Genomic DNA, 22500 nt, shown 5'->3' with positions numbered 1-22500 from the left:
TATCTGTCTATCTATCAACATAAAGACAGATCACTAGAAAGACAGATAAACAGCTGCACTCAGATCTAAACAAAACCAGCATTTCAGACGCATGACAATACGAGGTCAACGCACCTAACAAGATCCCAACCACCGCTGTCACGAGAAACCCACGCAAAAAACGATACACTCACACAAGAAGACAGGCAGTCAGAGGAAAGAGAAGCGTGTGTGCAAAGGAGCGTGGGAGGGGGAAGTGAGAAAAAGCGAAGGAATGGGAAGGGGAGATGCTGGGAGAACGATGAGAAACTTGAGGACGGAAATGGGGGGTGTGAGTGAGAGGCACAGACTAAAGGATGGGTGTAGCACAGAGAGTGAAGGATGGGTGAGAAACAGACTGAGAGAGAAAGACACACATTGAAGGAAGAGTGAGTGGGAAAGAGAGAGGAACAGACTTAAGGAGGATACGGCACAGAGACTGAAGTGAGGGGTGAAAGTGGTAAAGTGCTAGTGAGGGGCACAGAAAGAGAGAATGGGGGGGGGGGCAACGACAGGGCAAGTGTGGGGCACAGATTGAGGCGAGTGAAGGACATTAAAAAAGAAAGAAGAAAAAAAAGAAAGAAAAGTGGAGGACTGGGGGAGAAGGAACTGAGAACGGTGAGAAACTTGACCTGAGAGGGTGAGTGAAGGGCAATGGTTGGAAAATGTGTGTGTATGTGTGTGTGTGTGTGTGTGTGTGTGTGTGTGTGTGTGTGTGTGTGTGTGTGTGTGTGTGTGTGTGTGTGTGTGTGAGAGAGAGAGAGAGAGAGAGATAACAGCTGTGAGACAAAGACTGAGAGTGAGACACAGATTGGAGGGTGAGTGAGGAACGGACTGGAGGAGGGGTGTGTGAGAGGGTAAGAGGCACAGGTTGGAGAAAGAGTGTGGTAGAGAGATATAGTAGGATGGATGGGGGAAAGAGAGTATGTGAAAAGCAAAGAATATAGAAATACTGTGACGCGCGCGCGCGCGCACGCACGCACACACACACACACACACACACACACACACACACACACACACACACACACACACACACACACACACACACACACACACACAGAGTACATCCGGGTTGATTTGGGAGACGAGAGAGGGTGAGTGAGGCACAGACATAAGGAAGAGAGAGTATAATGAGGGGAAGGTGTGGGAGAAAGAGTAAGTTAGCGAAAGGACGACTAGAGAGAAGGAGTGGCACAAAGAATATCAGGGAGGGTGTGGGAAAGAGAGGGTGAGTAGGGGACATAGAAACGGAAGGGCGTAACACTGAGAGAGTACATTAGGGGAGGTGTGGCCAGTGTGGGAAGGAGTAAAACCAAACTATCACTCATTCCCGCTGCGAACCTCATACAGACTTATATAATTACCTAATTCAGTCATTAATTTAGCCGTGAATATACTCGGAGCCTCATCAATGACCCGGTTACTGAAGGAAGCGTACGTGACCAAGGACTAAAATAACAACCACATCCTGAAGTTGTGCTTATTGTGTAGATACGGCAATACTGGGTGGTCCGTAAACAGCGCTCCACTACAAACTAATCTGGGGGTATCTTATGTGTTGCGGGGACGGCCCAAGCAGCGGCAATGGGAAAAGAATAAATGATGCAGGATAGAGCCGTCCCCGCAACACACCGAAAATCGCCCGGCGGAATGGAAGGGGAACGTTATATATGAAACACCCTGTATAAATCTATGAAATTAAAGGTCGTATACTTTAACCTTAAATTTCAAAATCGAATGCAAACCCCTAAGGTCATTTACGGAACGCTTGTTGTTATTAGGTATGGTTAGCTTGCATCCCATATTACAGAACGCAGTCAGCACCCACACAGGAAAGCCAAATACGCTCCATCATCATCACGTACTTCGAAAATAATCATAAAATATTGGAGTTCTGGACCTCACCTTGCAATTTCTGGTTTCCATGGCTGGTTAAGAAAGCTCCCTGACACTTATTCCTTAGCGATTTATTTTTGGGTACGGCTGGTTAATATCCATTTGTACGTAATCTATGCAGAGGATGGCGATCATGGAAGGATTGAGGTAACCCAGAAGAAGAGAGTAAGGCGTAATTTAAAAAAATAAATCGCTTGGGAAAAGGTGTTAGGGAGCCTCTCAACAATTCCGTTCTAAATGTCTACAGGATTCTTAAATTTGGTGATTCTAAATGTTTACAGGATTCTTAAGTTTGGTGATTCTTTCTCAGCGTCTACAGGATTCTTAAGTTTGGTGATTCTTTCTCAGCGTCTACAGGATTCTTAAGTTTGGTGATTCTAAATGTTTACAGGATTCTTAAGTTTGGTGATTCTTTCTAAATGTCTACTGGATTCTTCAGTTTGGTGATTCTTTCTCAACGTCTACAGGATTCTTAAGTTTGATGATTCTAAATGTTTACAGGATTCTTAAGTTTGGTGATTCTGATGCCGTAGGTGATAAACGGAGAAACTCCTGCTCTTCCCGCGTAGTTCTGTGTACTTCTGGCATCCTGATGAAAATAAAGGTTATCTTTTCCATCTCTCTCTCTCCCACACACACACTATGCCCGTGCAAACTGACAACCCCTCTCTCTCTCACACACACACACACACACACACACATACATTATACGGGGTTAAGATGACAACCCTTCCCCCCCTCTCTCTCTCTCACTCACTCACTCTCTCTCTCTCTCTCTCGGGAGTCCTAAGTAAACGTGACACAGAAACAGACCACGGATAGATTCAATATGGCACAGAAACATGGACCCCTTCAGTACGATAACATCCTCTGCATCCTTCCTACCCCCAGCCGATCTCGCTAAGCTTACGGGAAATATGGCCTTTGGTTCCTTCTTCCTTGCATAAAAAAAAAAAATCTCGTAACAAAAGAACCATAAATAAAGCGCCAATAATTCCTTCCACTTATTTATTTTATTTATCTTTATTATTATTACTTTTTCTGCCAATGCTAGATGATGTTATGGAGGTCAGTGTTGATCCCCCTCGTACTGAAGGCGTTAAAGAATATTGAAAAAAGAAAACAGATGAGAGAGAGAGAGAGAGAGAGAGAGAGAGAGAGAGAGAGAGAGAGAGAGAGAGAAAGAACAAATAAACCGTGGGAGCCAAAGACAGAAGACATGTCAGGTTGCAGTGAGAAATCCTTGGACAATCTCAGTACCCCACTCCACTCAGATGCACCGAGAAGAGAGAAAAAAATAGAGAGAAAGAGAGAGAGGAGGGAGGACACGCAAGAGACAGATGGACGGGGGATAGAGTTACGTGAGGGATGGGACGGGATGGGATGGGTGTTGATGGATAGGAGAGGGGACGAATGGAAATGAGTCTGGGAATGATGAGCACATGGGGAGTATGAGAAGAAGGGTAAGATGTAAAGGGAATGAGAGGAAAATGAAGAGTACGGATAAGAGGAAGATACAAAGAATGCGAAGAAAATGGGAAGAAAAATAAGAACAGGAGTAAGATACAAAGGAAGAGAGAAAAATGAGAAGGAAAGTAAGGGCAAGAGTAAGAGACAAAGAAAGAGGATAGAGAAGAAATGAGATGAAAGGTATGAATAAGGGTGAGGTATAGAAAGGAGAGAGAAAATGTGAGGAGGAGCGTAGATTGTAAGAATGATGGAAAGAATGAGGGTACAAATGTCATGAATGGAGAGGGAAGAAAAGGAAAAGGAAGATGGTGAGAATGACACAATAAAAGAGGTGAGAAGAAAAAGATGTAAGCCAAAAGAGAGAGATGAGAGAGAGGGAAGGGAATAAAGGGAGGATAGAGTTTCATGAAGGATGGGATGGGATGGACGTTGATGGATGGGAGAAGGGATGGATGGAAATAAGCTTGGGAATGATGAGCACATAGGGAGAGTGAGAAGGGTAAAATGGGAGAAAAAAGGAAGAGAGAAAAAGAGAGATGGAAGGACAATGATAAGGGGTCGAGGAAAAAGCTGACAAGATGAAAGGGAGTGACGAAAGAGAATGGACCGCAAGGCAATGATGATGATGATGATGATGAAGATGATGTAAAAAAAAATGTGAAAAAATTAGAAATAATATAGGAAAACGTACTTAAGGTCACACACACACACACACACACACACACACACACACACACACACACACACACACACACACACACAAAACCTTAATCTAGGCCAACATAAATCTGCTAACACAAGACAGACGCGGGGCATGTGGGTGTAACTCCCTTAGGCAGCACCGGGGCAATGCATCACCAAACACTGATATCACACTCGTCTGACTCGTTTGCAACACTAATTACACTTTTTTTTATATATTCGAACTTCTTAAAATTTAAACTATATGTATTTTTTTTTATTTTTATTAGGAATTATTGTATTTGTGACTGTCGTTAGCTGGAACTGATCCATTACTAAATATATCATACGGTACCACTATAAATCAACCTATCTATCTGTCTATCTATCTTTCAATCTATTTACCTGTCTATCTATCTATTTATGTGTTTAACACCTGACGCCGCATCTTGTAAGGGGTGGCCTCAATAAAACGACCTCCATGCGTTTCTGTCCCTCCTCAGTAAGGACCCCTCTTCCCACGACACTAAGACATAAAACCTGTTCTTTAGGCCTACTGTATGGCTGTGAATACTTAATTTCATACTGATTTTCATTATTATTATTATTATTATTATTATTTTTATTATTATTATTATTATTATAGTTTTTGTGTTACTGAGAGAGAGAGAGAGAGAGAGAGAGAGAGAGAGAGAGAGAGAGAGAGAGAGAGAGAGAGAGAGAGAGAGAGAGAGAGAGAGAGAGAGAGAGAGAGAATGAAGAATGTGGTATGACTGGGAAGGATCAGTACTTGACAGATTGAAGGAGAGAGAGAGAGAGAGAGAGAGAGAGAGAGAGAGAGAGAGAGAGAGAGAGAGAGCAGTTTTTATATTATTAAGGGGGAAGATGATTTAACAGTACATAATTTTGCAGGCGAGAGGGTTATCTATCTTTAGCAACAGTAAAGAAAATAAATATATAAAGAAACAAGGAAACAGAAATGAATAAATAAATAAAGAAAAAATAAATTAATAAATACTGGTGTCTGTTTATCATTCATCTGTCAGGCGTTTTTTGTTGGCTGGAAAAAAAAAATAAAAAAAAAATAAGGAGAACTGACAGAGAAGCTCAACTCCATCATTTAAAACGCTTATGTTTTTGACGCTAATTGCTGTTGGTGTAGGAAGTGACAAGAGGTGTTGAGGGGTCTCTCTCTCTCTCTCTCTCCTTTAGCTTGTACTGTTAATATCTAAGTGCTTTTAGTAGTGTTTATTACAGATACAGCAGTAACGATGAAGTGCTGTGAGGAACAGTAGAGGCAGTGGTAATGTTTTTAGAATTAGTGCAGGTATTCCCGGGATAAAATGGCACTTCATATCCCGTCTACCTACTGGTGGCTTGATACCTTAAAACAGAACCAACCCGGTAGTGCATGTGGAGGCTGGCATTCCTTTCTCATCCATGCTTTACTTATAATACTAATCATCATCATCATCATCATAAACGAACGTGGTAATATTCATGTTTATGCCACGAAGACTTTCCATCATCTGAATCTGGCTACCATCGGGCAATTTGTTACTTCTAGCAGTGAAGGGATTTAGTACAACCTCCCTAACCTCTTCTGTAGTCCTTCAGTGCCTCTCGCTACCAACGGATGATTTTATTTAGCTTAAGAATCCCTTTGAGGCTGAATTATTTAACTAGGTGAACACATAAGAAGACAAATAGCGTAGTGAAGGATAGGTTAGGTAAGTAAGTGAAGTGCCAATCATCACCACTACCTCCCCTACCCCTCTCCCCATGCAGACCCCCTATAACCCCCACTCTCCTCCCCCCATTGTCGTCCACCATCCCCCCTCCCTCTTTGCCACTCCACTCACACCCACACTCACACGACCACTAAATTGTCTCCCGTTGTTGCCATACTCTGATGCCTGCTACTCTCACACTCTGCCATCTTATACTCTACCACCTTATACTCCTACAATCTTACAAGTTTTCTCATACTCCTAACACCTTATGGTCTTCCTCATACTCTGCCACCTCATACTCTTAACACCTTACAGTCTTCCTCATACTCTGCCACCTCATACTCTAACCATTCATATGCTTTACCTCTACAGTACCCTCAGTTATTTTCTTTATTATTCCATCATTATTGCTACTGACAGACTCTTTTATTTTACTTATGGATATATTTTCACTGTGTAGAGGTTAATTATTGTTTTCATTATTATTCTGGTTTTCCTGCAACATAAGGGATTTAGGCAAGTTCTTCTTTAACCCTTAACTCCGACTGGTTTTTATTTATTTTGTTCCGGCTGCCCTCAAGCGATGCTACTGAGAGAGAGAGAGAGAGAGAGAGAGAGAGAGAGAGAAGGAAGCGGGCAATAATTAAATGAAGAATCGCGGTCGCTCGCAATGACACCAGGAGAGAGAGAGATGATGGGTGATGGAGGAGGGAGGAAGGGAAGTAGGGGGAGGGGAGAGAGGTGGGAGGAGGGAAGGTGACGGGAGAGAAGGACAAGGAGGGAGACTGGGAGAGGGGGAGAGGAGCAGTGGAGGGTGAGGGTGGAGAGAAATTAGGAGGGTAGGAAACAGGAGGGAGGAAGGATGAGTGAGAATGGGTGATGGGTGAGGAAGGGGGGAGAGTGAATAATGAAGGGTGGAAAGGTGGGAGGGAGAGGGAGATAGGTAAGGGAGGAAGAGAGGGGAGAGAGAGGGAGGGCAGGTGTGGTGAGAGGGAGAAGAGTGGGATGTGGAAAGACGGAGGGAGGGGAGGATACACATGCCTGGTAGCTTATACGGAAGTCAGATTACAGTTAGTCAGGTTACACACAAATTATCAACATTCCTGCCCGTATTTCGCACTGTCTGTATACTGTTCACACTGCTGAAGAAGAGAGCGGAAGGAAGGAAGGAAGGAAGGAGGGAAGGGAGCATGGAAGAAAGGAAGGAGAGAAGGGAGGAAAGATGAGGGAAGGAAGAAAGGAAGGCAAGGACGTGATAACAATGCATATAAAGAGAAAGAAATAGAACCAGAAGAGACAGGAGGAAAGACAGAGGAAAGGAAAGGAAAGGAAAGGAGAGAAGAATGGAAGGAAATAAAAACGAAGACAATAGGTAAGAAAGTCAGAAAAAAAAAGACAGACATGAGACGAGGAAAGGCGATGGGAAGGAGAAACTGAAAAATGGAGGAAAGAATAAAAAGGTAAACAGTCAACGGTTAAGGACAGAAGAACAGAAAAGAAACAGTAAAAAAAAAGTGAAAGAAAGTGAGACAAAAGTGAGAGAGAAAGAAAGACAGACGAGAGAGTAGGAAAGTGTGTGGGGCAGTGTACTGTACTGAGTGGATTATGATCACTATATGGTGGTGGGGAGGGGGGGAGGGAGGGGCAGGGAGTAGAGAGAGGGGAGATGGCGAGGCAAGAGGTGAGGGTGGGGAGGGAAGGAAGAGACAGAGAGGGAATGAGAAGCATAAGGAGAGAGGGGGAGGGAGAGACGTAGTATAAGAGAACAGGAGGAAGAGAAAAGGAAGGGGAGGCGAGAGAAAGAGGAGCAACAGGAGCGGCAGACAGGAGACAGGAAAGGAATATAGACATGAGTGACGGCCTTGCATGAGTACAGCTGGTTATTTCATGTCCGTCTGTTATTTTTTTTATTTTTTTTTTTTGGTGGGGGGCGGGGGTAACAAAGCAACAAGCTCAACCCACCTAAGATTTCTTCAAGTTAGATGTGGCAGGAAAAAGTGAGAAGCACCACCATGTAGCACAGAAAAACTCTCTGGGAAATTTCACTGGATAGGAGAGATGAAATTAACGCTTCCTAAATCTGTAAGACAAACGTTATTGTGTGCGCTTCTGCTGTATCCTTCAAGATCTAAGGGGAAAGAAATACCGTACACTGATCATATTTTTGCGTCATTAGGCCAAGAACATGTTTACCTGGGATTTGAGGCCAGAAACTAATCTAAACTAATTCAAACTAATTATATGTAGTTTAGTATATCAGTCGACCACACTGACAGACTGATGGTTTCATATGATTGCTGGTTTGAAAGTGTAGCTAGTAAAGATTTGCCGGTTCACGTAAGGTGTGTGCCGGTCGTTACTATACATAATGTCCAAGAGGGGAATAAATGCTTTGCTTGACTGACTGGAAACATTTACTAGTAATGCCGTACTTATTAGCTCGTGTGTAACCCAGCCGTCTACTGGGAATTACTTATCAAACTCCGCACTATCCTGTAAAGTGAAAATTTTTATGCTTGACTCAGATCCCCTTGAAGTGTGCGCTCGGCCAAGTTGAACAGATTTAGCCTCATTGAGCCCTCCTCGTATGCCTTATTGCTCAACCTGGTAATCATTTTTGTCACTCTTCGCTGCACTTTAAAGTTTCTCCTTATCCATTTTTGCAACAAAGCTCGTATTTTCGTCGTACAAAGATGCTCTCTAGGGGTCGTATTCTCGTCAGGTAAGAATGCACCCTAGTAACTCTTCCTTAGCGAATTATTTTTAGCTATGGCTGGTTAATATTCTTTGGTATGTTATTTTTGCTGAATATGGCGATGTCTGAGGGTCTTATGTAACACAGAACAAGACAGTAAAGTGTGGTAAGCAAACTAAATCGCTTTGGAAAAGGTGTTATGGAGCTTCATTACCCAACTAAAATACAGCTCTAGCATTTCTTTTACCAACATATTTCTGTATCCGGTACAAAAATATATTCCTGAAGGTTATTTTTACAAATTACGCCGATACAAAAAAAAAAAAGGACAAATAACACACAAGAGGATAATGTGCTGTAATGTGCAAAAATAAATCGCTGAGCCAAAGGTGCTAGAGAACCCTTTAAGTTGACGAGAATATGGCTCAAGGTGACCATGATTGAACACAGGACTCCGTGTACTCTGAGCGAGGGAGGAGGAGGAGGAGGAAGAGGGAGGAGTGAGAGGGGAGAGAGATGTAAAAGTGAGTAAGAAGTGAGAAAGAGAGAGAAAGAGAGAGAGAGAGAGAGAGAGAGAGAGAGAGAGAGAGAGAGAGAGAAGTGGAGGAGGGTGGGGAGTAGAGAGATGGCATGTGGGGTTACAAAGACGGAGAAAGAAGAGGGAGAGAAGATAAAGCAGGAGACAGAGAGGGAGGATAGGGTAGGAGCGAGGAAGGAAGTGATAGGAAGAAAGGAGGGGAGGGGAGGCAGGGGGGAAGAAGAAACAGGTATGAGGGAGGGAGAGACAGGTAGGAGGTAGGAAAAGAGGGAGAGGAAGAGGGTGGGTGGAGAAGATAGGAAAGAGGGAGGGAGGGGTCAGAATGAGAGCAGGAGGGAGAGGCAAAAGAGAGGGAAGGTGAAAGAGGAAGGAATGGAGGAGTGGGAGGGAGGGAGGGAGAGGTAAGAGTGAGAGAAGATGTGGAAGATGGAGGTAGGGAGGGAAAGAAGGAGGGAAGGAGGGAGGCAGGGAGAGGTAAGAGGGAGGGAGGAATAGGTTGAAATGATGGAAGGTGAGGCACGAAAGAGAGAGAGAGAGAGAGAGAGAGAGATTCAGGGGTGAAGGAGTTACATAAATACACGGTTGTTACGATTCTTTCTAGGTGGTCCAGCCTTCATATGACCGACGTGTGTGTGTGTGTGTGTGTGTGTGTGTGTGTGTGTGTGTGTGTGTGTGTGTGTGTGTGTGTGTGTGTGTGTGTGTGTGTGTGTGTGTGTGTGTGTGTGTGTGTGAGAGAGAGAGAGAGAGAGAGAGAGAGAGAGAGAGAGACAGGAGGGGCGGGGGTACAGGCAGGGGGAAGACGGGAGAGAGACCAAAACGGGAGGGTAGACATCATAGGTGGGGCGAAAGGAATGCTAACAAAAAACCTCAAAGTTCGCAGTCCATCATAGCCAACCCATCAACCCAAACAGAAGCCACAAACAACACGGAGGCAGAGATTAGAGGCAGAATGAAGGAAATGGATGACGTAGAGAACAATAAATGCCAGGGAGGGAGACGAAGGGAGAGGGAAAAACAATGTCTCCCCCTCCGTTCGTGACACTATCCATCTCGATCCCTTCCTCCCTGCTACCCTCCTCCAACCCTGACTCTCTCTCTCTCTCTCTCTCTCTGTCTGTCCATACCATATTTTTCTTTCTTCCCTCCTTGCCACATTTCCTCTTTCTATTGCACCCTCCCTCTTTCCCTCCTTCTCACCCTCCACATCTCAACCTTCCCTTCCTTTCCCCTTCAAAACCATTCTCCATTCCTCCCTCACTGCTATCCTCCCTTCCTTCATTTCGCCATCCATCTCACATTCCTTTCCACTTCCCGGCTACCCTCCCTTCCTTCATCTCCCTCCTCCCCCTCCAACTCCCCTTCCGAGCCTGAACCTCCCTTCCCTCCCTGCCAGTCTCCCCTACCTTCCTCAATCCTGTTTCTCCCTCCATTCCACACTCCCTCTTCCCTCCGTGCCTTTCCTCCCTTCCTTCTTTCCTCCTTCCATCACTTCCCCATCCGTACCACTCTCCCGTCCTCCATCCCTCTCTTCTTTCCAACTCTTGCTTCCTCACGCCCCGTATCTCCTCCCTTCTTCCCTGTCTTTTTGTCTCCCTTCCCGCCCTGTCATTTTGCCTCACTCCCTCCTTCCTTCTCCTATTCCGAGTTTTCTCTCCCTTCCTCACAACCAGCATTCCCTCCTTTGTCCCCGTTTCTCCCTTTCCCGCCATCCAAGCTCTCCCTCACCCTCTCCCTGCCTCCCTCCCTCCCTCTCCAATACTCTCCCTGCCTTCCCCCTCCCTCCCAAGCACTTTCTCTACCTTCCTCCCTCCTTCCCTCCCTCCCAGTTATTCTTCCTCTCTCCCTTCCTCCCTCCTGTCTCCCTCCCTTCCCCCCCTCCCTCCTGGCACCTCGTCACAGTGCCACCAACCCGCCCAGCAGTGCCCAGACCTCACTCACTAGATGCCAGTTGCCCCCTCTCGCCACACCAGACACCACCCCGCCTCGCCCCGCTCCGCACACCCGCTCACACGTTTACGATCACCACGTTCAAAATGTAAACCAAACTCGTGTAAATAGGAGGGTAAACTAAACTACATGAACTGGAGAACGTACGGGCAAGAACAGAAGTGGTGGAAAGTGACGTCTTGATGGAAACTATTATCCATTTTTGAGAGGGTGAGTTGTAATATCAGGGGGTCGATTTTTCTCCGCTCACATACCCTGCTCAACATACAACACCCATTCGTCTGTGTCATAAACAATCCTGGGATTAATCAGAGAATATATTTACCAGACACAGAAGTGGGTAGGAAAAGTGAATGCTTGGTGGAAACTGTTACTCTTAGCTGACCGAGTAAGTTTTATTATCAAAGGGGCCGACTTTACTCTCAACACAAAGACGGCTCTCAAAATAAAACACAGGAACACTGAGAGGAAAAACTGCCACCGATAATAAAGAAAGAGGGTTGTTCAGTACATCACGGGAGGAGCATCTCAACACACACTTTACAAAATACAACACCAGATCGTCTTAGGTCATACGCTCAATTGGCTGAACTAGAAATTGTGCAACCAAGAACAGACGCGAATATTTAGGAAAGTTTTGTGCGAGAAAGTGTAAGTGTTTGTCGTATAAGAGAGGAATTCTGGTCAAAACTGTATAGCATATTACACAGTGGGAAGATTAATACCAAAGAACAATATTACCCACAGCTGTAAAGGGATACTGCATTATCAAGTCATGCACATGACAAAAATAAGTGGTTGTAAACAAAGCTATGTGTGTTCTAATCGCACTTGGAATACGGAAAGTGAAAGACATTTATACACTTTAAGACATTCTGGGAGACAAGGAGAGAAGTAGTCAGTGTGCACAGTACTGAAGAAAGTCGGGCATAAACAGAAAAGAAAGAAGAAAAAAGACATAAATGCTCTGAGCAATACTGAGAGACAGACACAACAACAGCTACAGTGCACCTAGTATTATAGAAAGTCATGAAAGGTGGAAATATGAGTGACAGAATTTAACAACGAAGGGAACGAGAAAAAAAAATACTACAGTGAGAAATGGACGTGTCAGACATTTAGTGACAAAACTAGTAAACAGAGAAGGACTGAGAAAAACAAACACAGATAATGGTAGACGTTAAGTGGGCAATAAGGAAGGTTTAAGCAAGAACACATTTAGAAAACAAAGAGGAGTGAAGAAGTGAAGGGAAAGAAGAAGAAGAAGAAGAAGAAGAGTATCTGTGAGACTAAACAGGGCAAAGTAGAACAGTGATGAGGTGAAGAAGAAGAGGAATAAGAGAGGTATCTGTGGAAGAATTAAGAAGAGGTGGGGAAGAAGAGGAAGAAAGAGAAGAGTATTTGTGGAAGCGTGGGAGCAAAACAGAGGGAGAGCAATATGACATTAACAAGAAGTGACTAAGTGGGGTGAAGGAGGGGAATTAGTCCAATTAAACCCCCATCTCCTCTTATAGTCAAGCCTCATTTACCCTTTATCACTACTCCTTGGCCTTCATTTAGCCTTATTTACGCCCCCTGTTCTTCAGTCCTTTCTTTCAAACTTCCCTTGTACTTCCTTCCTTCCGTCACTGCCTTGTTTTTTTTCCCTATTATTCACTTCCTCTGTCTCCCCTCCCTTCTTCCACCTCCGTCTTTATTTCGCTGTCTTAATTCCCTACTCATTTTCTTCATCCTCCTTCACTTTCTTTCATCCCTTTTTTTCCCTCCTCCTATCATCCCAATTACCTCCCTCTATCCATCCTTTTCCTCCTGCTCCTTCCATCTCTCTCGTCCCCTATCTTCTGTCTTTCCTGCCTCCCTCCTTCCATCCCTCTCGTTCCCCATCTTCCGTCTCTCCCGTCTCCCTCCTTCCATCCCTCTCTTCTCCCCTCCCGTCCCACCCTCTGCCATTGTCACTACCGTCTTCCCTATGACCTTTGCCTAATACCCTAACCTACCCATCCACCCCCATTCCTGTTCACCCACCCTCCCTTCTCTCCCGCTATCACTCTAATCTACCCTCTCATCATTTTTCTGCTCTCTTCCTCTACTCCTTCTTTACACCTTTTCCTTCCGCCTTCTCTCACTTCCCATCTTCACCTCTCTACCACTTCCTCACTGATTTTCCTTCTCAAACTTTTATCCCCTCTCCTTTCTACGCTCCTTCTCTCCTTCATCTGCTTTCCATTCTTCCTCTTTCACCCCCTGCCCTCTCTTTCCAGTCATCCTTTTCTACCCCTTTCTAATCTACCCTCGAATCTTTTTATTATCCTTCTACACTATTTTCTCCCTCTTCTTTAATCCTACATTTATTCCTTTCACCCTCACACCACCTCTCACCCTCACCCTTACCCAACTACAAATTTATTCATACCTACACCTCAACCCTCATCTGATACACTCTAATTTCAACCATCTGCTTCTCCTCTCCCTCCTCCCCTCACTCAGTCCCCTTTCCCTCATTTTCCCCTCTAACCCTTACCCCCTTCCTACCTCCTCATCTCCTACTTCCCTCACCCTTCAATCTCATCCCTCATTCATCACACCCTTCTCCTGTCACGTACCTCTGTCCCTCCCCCTCACCTTCATCTTCCCCTCACCCCTACCCCTTTACGATACCCTCTTCCCCTCACTTACTGCCCTCTCTCCAACACCCCTCAACCTATCAATTCCTCCCCTTGCCCCCCCAACCCTCCCCACCTTCGTCTCTCACCCCCTCCCAACACTCCTTACCCCTCCCCTGCCTCCCGAACCCTGTAATAAATCCCTAACCTCCCCAGTATCACCGTATTAACCTGTCTCTCTATAATACACTCCTTCATCGCCCCACCTCTCCCCTCACCCTCCTATCCCTCCCTCTCTCATTTACACATCCCACTAACACACTCCCTCCCCCCTCTCCCTCCCACCCGCTTTCGCATATTCCACCCACCACATCCCTTCCCCCCATCCTCCAATCCCCCCCCCCTCCACCACTCTCCCGAACCCTGCAACTCCAGCTTAATGAGAAATAATGGGGGTGAGCAGCAAGGGTCTGCCTCCTCCTCCGTACGCTGCCTGCCTGATCCCCCTCCTCTGCCTCTGCCTCGCCCTCCCCTACCTCACGTCAGCACAGGCAGGTGAGTGATTAGCACCATCATCATCATCATCATCATCATCATCAACATCATCGTCATCGTCGCTGTCATCACCATCATCATCATTACCATTATTGTTGTCATCACCATCATCATCATTACCATTATTGTTGTCATCACCATCATCATCTTCCTTGACATAATCATCATCATCGTCATCATCATCATCCATCATCATATGCGTCATCATCACGGTCACTGTAATTACTGTTGTAGTTGTAATCGCTATTTTATATCACCCTCATCCCCATCATCAGCATCACTCTCATTATCTATATTTATAAAGACCCTGTAACATACTTGCACAGGTCAGCCTTGTTCACTTAATGTCCTCCTCTACGCTGCCAGGTAACCCACGGCATCCTGTTCAAGTTCCTTATCTGTGAGGTTCCTTCTTCAGACCTCTTCTCACATTTTTCTTATTCCGTCCGTAGTCTCTCTCTCTCTCTCTCTCTCTCTCTCTCTCTCTCTCTCTCTCTCTCTCTCTCTCACTGCTTCAATACCGTTGGTTAGCAACACCTTCTTACATTCCCATCTCTTTCTCTCTCTCTCTCTCTCTCTGCTTCATTACTGTTGGTTAGCAACACCTTATTACATTCTCTCTCTCTCTCTCTCTCTCTCTCTCCCTCTCACACACACACACACACACACACACACACACACACACAGTCCCTCCCGTCCACACGTTCATGCCTGTGCACTGCTTCTTCACCAAATTACACCCACACATACACTCCCCACGCCCAACCCACCACCTGTTCGCATCACCAAGCACTCCTCTTCATTCCCATCACGTCCTTCTGTCCCTCACCCCGACACCCAACACCCATCCCACCTTTCTCAATACGGGTCGCTCAAAACTGCCTGAATTTCACCCTTTATTGCTCGCGTTTCATTGCCGAAGAACTTATAAATTTCTCATGAAGTAATATTATAAATTTCCTTTCATATGAACGCAGTCCCTTCATTGGTATTTGGGGCACGAGGTCTCTAAGCTTCTTTCAGTCGTTATCATCATCATCATCATCATCATCACCATCTTCATAGTTTTCTTAATCATCATCATCATCATCATCTTTACAGTCTACTTAATCATCATCATCATCATCTGAATGCTTATTTTAATTGACTCCACTAACCACCTCATTCCCAGCATCTTACTCAACCTCATCCATGTCGTTTTTCTTTGTAATTGTTATCTAAACCACGGGTCATTAACACCACCATCGTTATCATCATCATCATCATCATCACCATCATCATAACCATTTTTATCATTGTCATTAACACATTCTCGATTGACAAAACCAACATAATATTTCAAGGCATCAGACCTTTATTAACTCATTATTTATCTATCTATCTATCTGTCTGGCAATAGATAGATGGACAGATTAATAGATGGATAAATGATGAGTAAACGGAAGTCAGACCCGTTTTGGCTACTGGATATTCTGATGATAATTGCCTGTATATTTCTCCTTCTTGTTGCTAGGTCCATCCCACGCCACTGATACTGATGGGAAGTGTGATGATGATGATGATGATAATGGCTATAATAGAAGTAGCAGTAATAGTAGCAGTAGTAACAAGAGTAGTAACAGCAGTAGTAGTAGCAGAAGTAATAATAATAATAATAATAATAATAACAACGATGATGATGATGACACTCCAACAATCTCTCTACTTCTCCTTTTTTCAACATCCCATCTTACGACTCACCGTGTAAGTAACCCAATACTTCCTCCCCAGTAATTTCGTGCTCCGTGCTACTTAACGCCAAATTTAGCCCACTTAGCCTCATCACAAAACAAGGTCGGGCTAGTGTAGTGTAACCTAGAATAGCAGTTTTTTTTACCTCTTCAGTACGAAGGCTTTTTTTTTATCTGCCATCCTGCGACGTCTTTTATTTACGTATTTATTTCTTTATTTACCTATTCATTTTATTAATGTTTTAAGTGTTACAGAGGAAGTTAAAGAGAAAATAAAAACAAGTGGTTATTTTATCGTTATCATCATCATCATCGGTAAAAGTGTGACAGAGGCAGGTAAACGGTTGGCACTGAGAGAGAGAGAGAGAGAGAGAGAGAGAGAGAGAGAGAGAGAGAGAGAGAGAGAAATCTGAAAGTTAAAAGGAGTCTACAGTATATCCTGCGCGGACTGATACAAACTGTTGATGATGATGATGATGATGATGATGATAGGTGTGTGCGACTGTCTCTAACACCAGACGTGAGGGGGCCATCTATCTTTCTCTCCCCTCTGGCATTCTCTCTCTCTCTCTCTCTCTCTCTCTCTCTCTCTCTCACTCATTCGTCCACCATCAGTCTCTCTTTCCTTACAAATAAGTTGTGCTTTCTCTCACCAAGTAATTTTTGCATTATCATCATCATCATCATCACCATCATCAGTTCAATCTTCTAACCCTATTCCTACAAATATATATATAAGTTAAATATGCGGGGAAAAAAATAAAAAGAAATCACAAAACAGAAGAAGACTGCCATGAAAGGAATTACTCCTAAAAAAAAAAAAAAAAAAAAAAAAAAACTATACATCAATTCATCGGCCATGTTTTCCAATTACAGCTGTACATTAACAACATTCTCGTTTTTCTTCTGACGTTTAACTGTATTTTTATCTTTAGTAATAAAATTATGCCTTAACTTTCCCTGTCTCTTTAAATCAAACTTACAATATGGTCCTTTTTGGCGGCGGAAAAATTTCTGTTAAGATTCTGAATGATGGAGTATGCGTCTATTTTCTACGTGGCTCGTCTCATACGACTCTACGAATGCATAATAACATGAATGAATGGTATAATTTACGAATATAAGACACAGGTACATAAATGAATAATATATAGGTACACCGATTCAAACATTCACTTTATACGTGTCTTATGTCATACAACTCTACGAATGCATAACACGAATGAATTATTTAGTTTACGAATGCATGACAGAGGTACATAAATAATACACAGGTCTACCAATGCTTGATGCAGATCTACGAATGCATGAAAGCGGTGTAAGAATGCATGATATAGACGTCAAGGAGTCCATGGCAGGGGTAAAAGAATGCATGGCGGAATCAATAATAGAAACTGACGAAACCATGACGAAAACGCATGAAAGAACGAATGCAAGACGTCAGCGAATGCATGATCGAGGTGCAGGGACGCTTGAGGTATATAAGAGCAAGACAGAAGGAATGCATCATGGACAGGGTTAAGAATGCATGACAAGAGGTGCACATCATGACACAGAGATCCTCAATATGCAACCCAGAACGATCGCATGACGGTGAAGAGAAGCTGGCCAAAACACTCATCCAAAAATGTAGCGTCATGCACTGTCTCAAATTAATGCCACTTAACTACCACAAAGGCCATCTGGGCACAAAACAAGGGTATTTATAAGTGGCAAGGACGAGAGCTGTTGGACCTCTAAATACACAGTCAACCCCTTCAGTCCGATTTCGTATTTCTTAGATTGTTCCTGCTACCTCCAGACGATTTTCTTCAGCTTAAAGGGGGATGTCTCGTAATGAAGGGGTCTGGGTATGGGCACACAGAGACAAAATAACTCACCAATTAAGGTATTATTCGAAATTATTGCCATCTCCTCACAACTGTGCTTTTAAAATTATATATCTGATCCTAATTAAAACAGCAGGGTAATCAGAAAGTATTCAGATGACGAACGGCATTGGGGTAATTAGGACAACTTCTTCAGGGGAGGGAAAAAAAAAAAAACGCTGCTAAACATGACAGAATTGTGACAAAATGACGAAAATATGGGTTTGCGTGCCAACTTTTCTGCGGTGAGGGCATGTTGAAGGGTACTACAGGGCGTGCAGAATAAGGCGCCAGGCAGTAGACCAAAATATTTTAGACCATGCAAGAAAAGCCTCACAATTATAGAATCCCAAAGCCAACAGACCCCCCCCTGACCTCACCAGAATCATGATGTTTATGAAGTCTGACTATAGTTCTTTCACCTTAACTTGGCCCATATTTTCGTTTTACAGCTTATGGCACGTACCTCAGTGGCAGATAAATATGATGTTACGGCTCTACATCCTTCAAATAGCACCATTTACAGTCTAGCTTCAAATTCTGGTGTTCATGTACAGTCACAACTCAGCATTCTGGATGGAGAGAGGGCAATTTTAGGTCATGTCAGTGTAAAAAGTATATACCTTCAGGCGATTTGTGAAGTTTTGGAAAGACGTCTCGTATTGAAAAGGTTAATAACAATCACCCGTACCACTTCTGTTGTTGAGATTTAATATTATACTGTATACTCAGGTAAATATGTAAATTCACGCCTCCGCTCCCACCTCCCCTCTCTCTCTCTCTCATCTTGTAACCACTTCCATCTCTCCTGTTCATCTAATCCCCCTCCCTCCCCTTCCCTCTTTACTTCTCTCTCTTCCCTTTCATCTACCCAGCCCCCTCCCTCCCACCCCAGCCTCCGTCACCCCGACCGTGCAACATAAGCAACTTGCAAGCTAAGATTAGATGCCATTGCAGGGAACACGTGACCCCCTCTCCCTCTATTTCCGTCCATCTCCCTATCTGTCTATCCCATTCTCTGTCTATCATCTATGTTGGTTTTTTATCACTATCTGGAGTTGCATTACTTCCACCTCTATAATATAAGTCACGTAAAAAGTCTGTCAGCTTAGCCTACTTGTCGACTGAAATTCTATCTGTCTATCCAGCTTTTATCTCCTAATTCTATTGATCTTCTGCAGTAGTTTGAATACCTGTCCTTCAGTTGATGTATTTATGTCTTTTTCTATTCTTCCATATCCAACCAAAGATCTGTCGCCAATTTTTCTTATCGTTTGGTGTTAACTTTTTCTACTCTCTGCATGTACACTTCTCATGTGATTTAATTAGCACTCATTTCTCTCATTACATTTACACTGTTCTATCATTCTGTCTAGTCTATTGAGCTTAACTTCTATCGGTAAGCATTTTCATTAGCTGACTCTCCATTTTTCCAACCAGCGTCCATTTTCTCTTCTATGCAACTATCATCCAAATTTTGCATCAACTGAGAATATTCTATCTCTAGGTGTTCTTCTATACCTATCCCTGTGTCTATCTTGCTAAACACTACAAACTAAGGGGCATATTCTCATTAGCTAATTTTTCTAACTTTATGTCTGTTTCCCCAGAGGTTCGCTCAACTATGACTCTTTCCTTTATGGTGATTTATTTTTTTTTTCCTCAGCTTTCGTTTGTAAATATTAGTACCGTCAATATCAACGTCCAATCTCTCTCCTGTACTCCTCATCAAAACACAAGAAATCTACAAGGTTTTATCCATCTAAGCAGTGGTTCCTCTTTCTGTAAGTACTAAAAATTCTCCACAATTATTACTTTATTACGCGAGAAATCTTGCTTTCATCATTCAGAGTGTCTACGGATTTTTTTAGTGTACGACGGGGCCCTATCCTCTAATTTTTTCCCTTACTTTTTTCACCCAGTGCTGCCTTTCAGTCCTTCTAGTTATCTATCCAGTGGCTTATTATTATTATTATTATTATTATTATTATTATTATCTAATCAGTCTCTCGGTCTATCTCTACATATATATTATTTTTTTTCTTTCAACTTTCAGCAACTTTTGGCCTATTACCTTTCCTGTGTCTAATTAGGTGTTTTTCTTCCTATCGATCAGTCTCCTTATCTACCCTTCCATCTATCGGCCAGCATCTCTCCCAAACTTCCTTTTCAGCCGTTTATCTTTGCCTTTAAACATACACTAGCGTTCTGTCTTCCCGTTTATTTACCAAGTGCCTTTTTCTATCTATCTACCTATCTACTATGCTATCCCTTTCCCAACCCCCCCCCCTTTCTCTCTCTACACTCGCCGACCGATAGATTTTCCGGCTGTCTATAAACTAGCTTTTTCTCGTCGGACTGAAGAGGCTTAGCGGCATATACTGACCTGGAAAATAGGGTCATCGTACTAAAGGGGTAAAATAGTCAAGTCACTCTATATAGGTGAGTCTCTGTCTACCTCTGTCTAGTCTGATTCACTGTATATTTGCTTAAGTCTCTCTCTCTCCCTCTCCCTCCCTCTCTCTCTCTCTCTCTCTTACCTGTCAGATCTTCATTCCACCTTTATCAACTATCATTTCTAATCCCAACATCCACACAGACATCATCATCATCAAAGCCTTCTTCCCTCTACTGGGACATATATCATCTCTCTCCCCTTTCATGTTTTCCCCTCACTCTAATTAGTTTGTTAATGTCTTGAGGGTAGAAAGAAAGAAAAAAACAGAGAGAAAGGAGACATATGGCTGGGAGGGCTGGGAGTCTCGGCAGAAAAAAGAAGAAGAAGGATTTGTTTACCTAATCAGCTGTTGCGATTGAGATGTCACGTCCGGATTTTTACTGCTTATTTTTGCTCTTTATTTGTACTCTTGCGTCTCTCATTTTCTCATCTGCTTCCTCATTTTCTCTGTCTTCTTGGTTTATTTTCGTTTATATTCTGTTCTGCATTTCTGTTGCTTTCTTCTGCCTCTATTTTTTTTTTTCATATCGGTTTACTTCCGTTTATGTTTCTAACCTGCGTCTCTGCCACTTTCTTCTATTGTCCGTATTTGTTGTTGTTGCTGTTCTTCTTCTTCTTCCTCATCTGCTTCTTTTTCTTCCTAGCTTAGTTTTGCATATTATTTTTACTCTGCGTCTGTGTCACTCTCTTCTGTTTCCTCTTCTTTTTCCATTTGTTTTTGCTTCCTCTATCTTCATCATCATCACTACCAACACCACCGCCATCATCACTTTATTTTCCTGGCTAGTGATGTGCTTTCGAGTCATGCCCGCCAGATTTGCTTCAAAGCGTCTCATATGTCAGCCACCCACATGTGTCACTCCCGCAAGAAAAAAAAAGTAAGTGGAGACGAAAAAAAAAAAAACGCGGGAATGCTTTGTTTTCATTGCCACTTTCAGAGCGCAAAAAATACACACACACACACACACACACACACACACACACACACACACACTTTAACTACTCCTAGGGACAGGAATAAAGCGAAATTAAAAGCTTGGAGTCTGACATGGACGGCTAAAAAATGCAAGATAAAGGAGTAACAGGAGAAGGGGGGCGGGGAGAAAGGAAGGGGAGAAGGAGGGGAGACAGGGATAGTGGGAGAAGGGAGAAGCGGAGATGGGAGAGGGTAGATGAGAGAGCGAAGAGGAGAAGGATGAACGGCAGAGTAAAAAACGATTACAAAGGAAGAAGGGAAATGGAAAAGGGGGAGGGAAGGGGTGAAGGGAGAAAGGGTGAAAACAAAAGAACTTATGGTACTTTCATGGGAGTTTATTGCAGAGATCATGAATGTCGTATCTAATTCTGAGTCGAGGATAATTTGTACAGCAAGAGGGCTTTAGATGGGAGGCTGCGATAAAGGAGAGGAGACAAACAGGGAGAGGGAGAGAGAGGAAGAGAGGACTGGCAAGAGGGAAAGGGGAGAAAGAGGAGGCGGGAGAAATGGAAAGGGGGACGGTGGTTGACGAAGAGGAGAAAGACGGAAGTGAGAAAAGAGGGAAGTAGAGAAGTGGAAGAGAAGAAGGAAATTAGAATGAGTAAGGGGAGAAGGGTGAGGGGAGGTAGGGGGTGGGTAGAGGGTAAGGGGAAATGGGCGGAACGTATGATAATGAAGCTAAGTAAGAGGGTTAGAGGGGAGGAAGGGCATAAAAAATAGCGATGTGCCTCAGGAAATGGTAGGGTGGTAAAAACATAGCTTCGGGTTGGGTTACGGCGAGATGCGTTACCCACAGTATACTCACCCCAACCCAATGAGTCATCACACACACACACACACACACACACACACACACACACACACACACACACACACACACACACACACAGTTACAAAGGAATACAAACACTAATGCTAAGGCTGTCACATTCATCAACATACATAAACACATACACACACTGCCATATAAATCAAAGTACGTACACGCATACATACACATTCATACACATTAACAAACAATGACATACGCTAACAAACATTTACGTACTGCTTACACACACACACACACACACACACACACACACACACACACACACACACACACACACACACACAATCACGCTGACAATACACCAGTGCCTGCCAACACAAACACTCACATACACATCTACACGCGCTACCCAAACACAGGCATGGGCATAATTCTCACATTACTATCATATACGGTGCTTAGTCTTATTGCAATTGCATGTGTTGCTCAAGGACGACTTAGGATGATGATGATGATGATGATGAAAGTTGTTGTTGGTGGTGCTGTTATTGTTATTA

The 22500-nt window shown here is 43.6% G+C and overlaps 2 protein-coding genes across 2 annotated transcripts in view; one reads left to right on the top strand and one right to left on the bottom strand.

Annotated features, from left to right (window-relative positions):
* Positions 1 to 13609, bottom strand: part of LOC145418159 (uncharacterized) — a 21544-nt gene extending 7935 nt beyond the window's left edge. Inside the window, exon 1 of the mRNA XM_080286684.1 lies at positions 13604 to 13609. Coding sequence (XP_080142810.1) covers positions 13604 to 13609 — 6 coding nt within the window. The remainder of the gene's footprint in view (positions 1 to 13603) is intronic.
* A 424-nt stretch (positions 13610 to 14033) lies between these two features.
* LOC145418148 (uncharacterized) overlaps positions 14034 to 22500 on the top strand; it is a 32571-nt gene continuing 24104 nt past the window's right edge. Inside the window, exon 1 of the mRNA XM_080286673.1 lies at positions 14034 to 14139. Coding sequence (XP_080142799.1) covers positions 14034 to 14139 — 106 coding nt within the window. The remainder of the gene's footprint in view (positions 14140 to 22500) is intronic.

Source organism: Coenobita brevimanus, chromosome 14 (genome assembly GCF_032717465.1).
Source record: "Coenobita brevimanus isolate Jiangsu-jjx chromosome 14, ASM3271746v2, whole genome shotgun sequence".
Lineage (NCBI taxonomy): Eukaryota > Metazoa > Arthropoda > Malacostraca > Decapoda > Coenobitidae > Coenobita > Coenobita brevimanus.
Note: the sequence above shows the minus strand (reverse complement) of the source record. Positions and strands in the feature narration are given on the sequence as shown.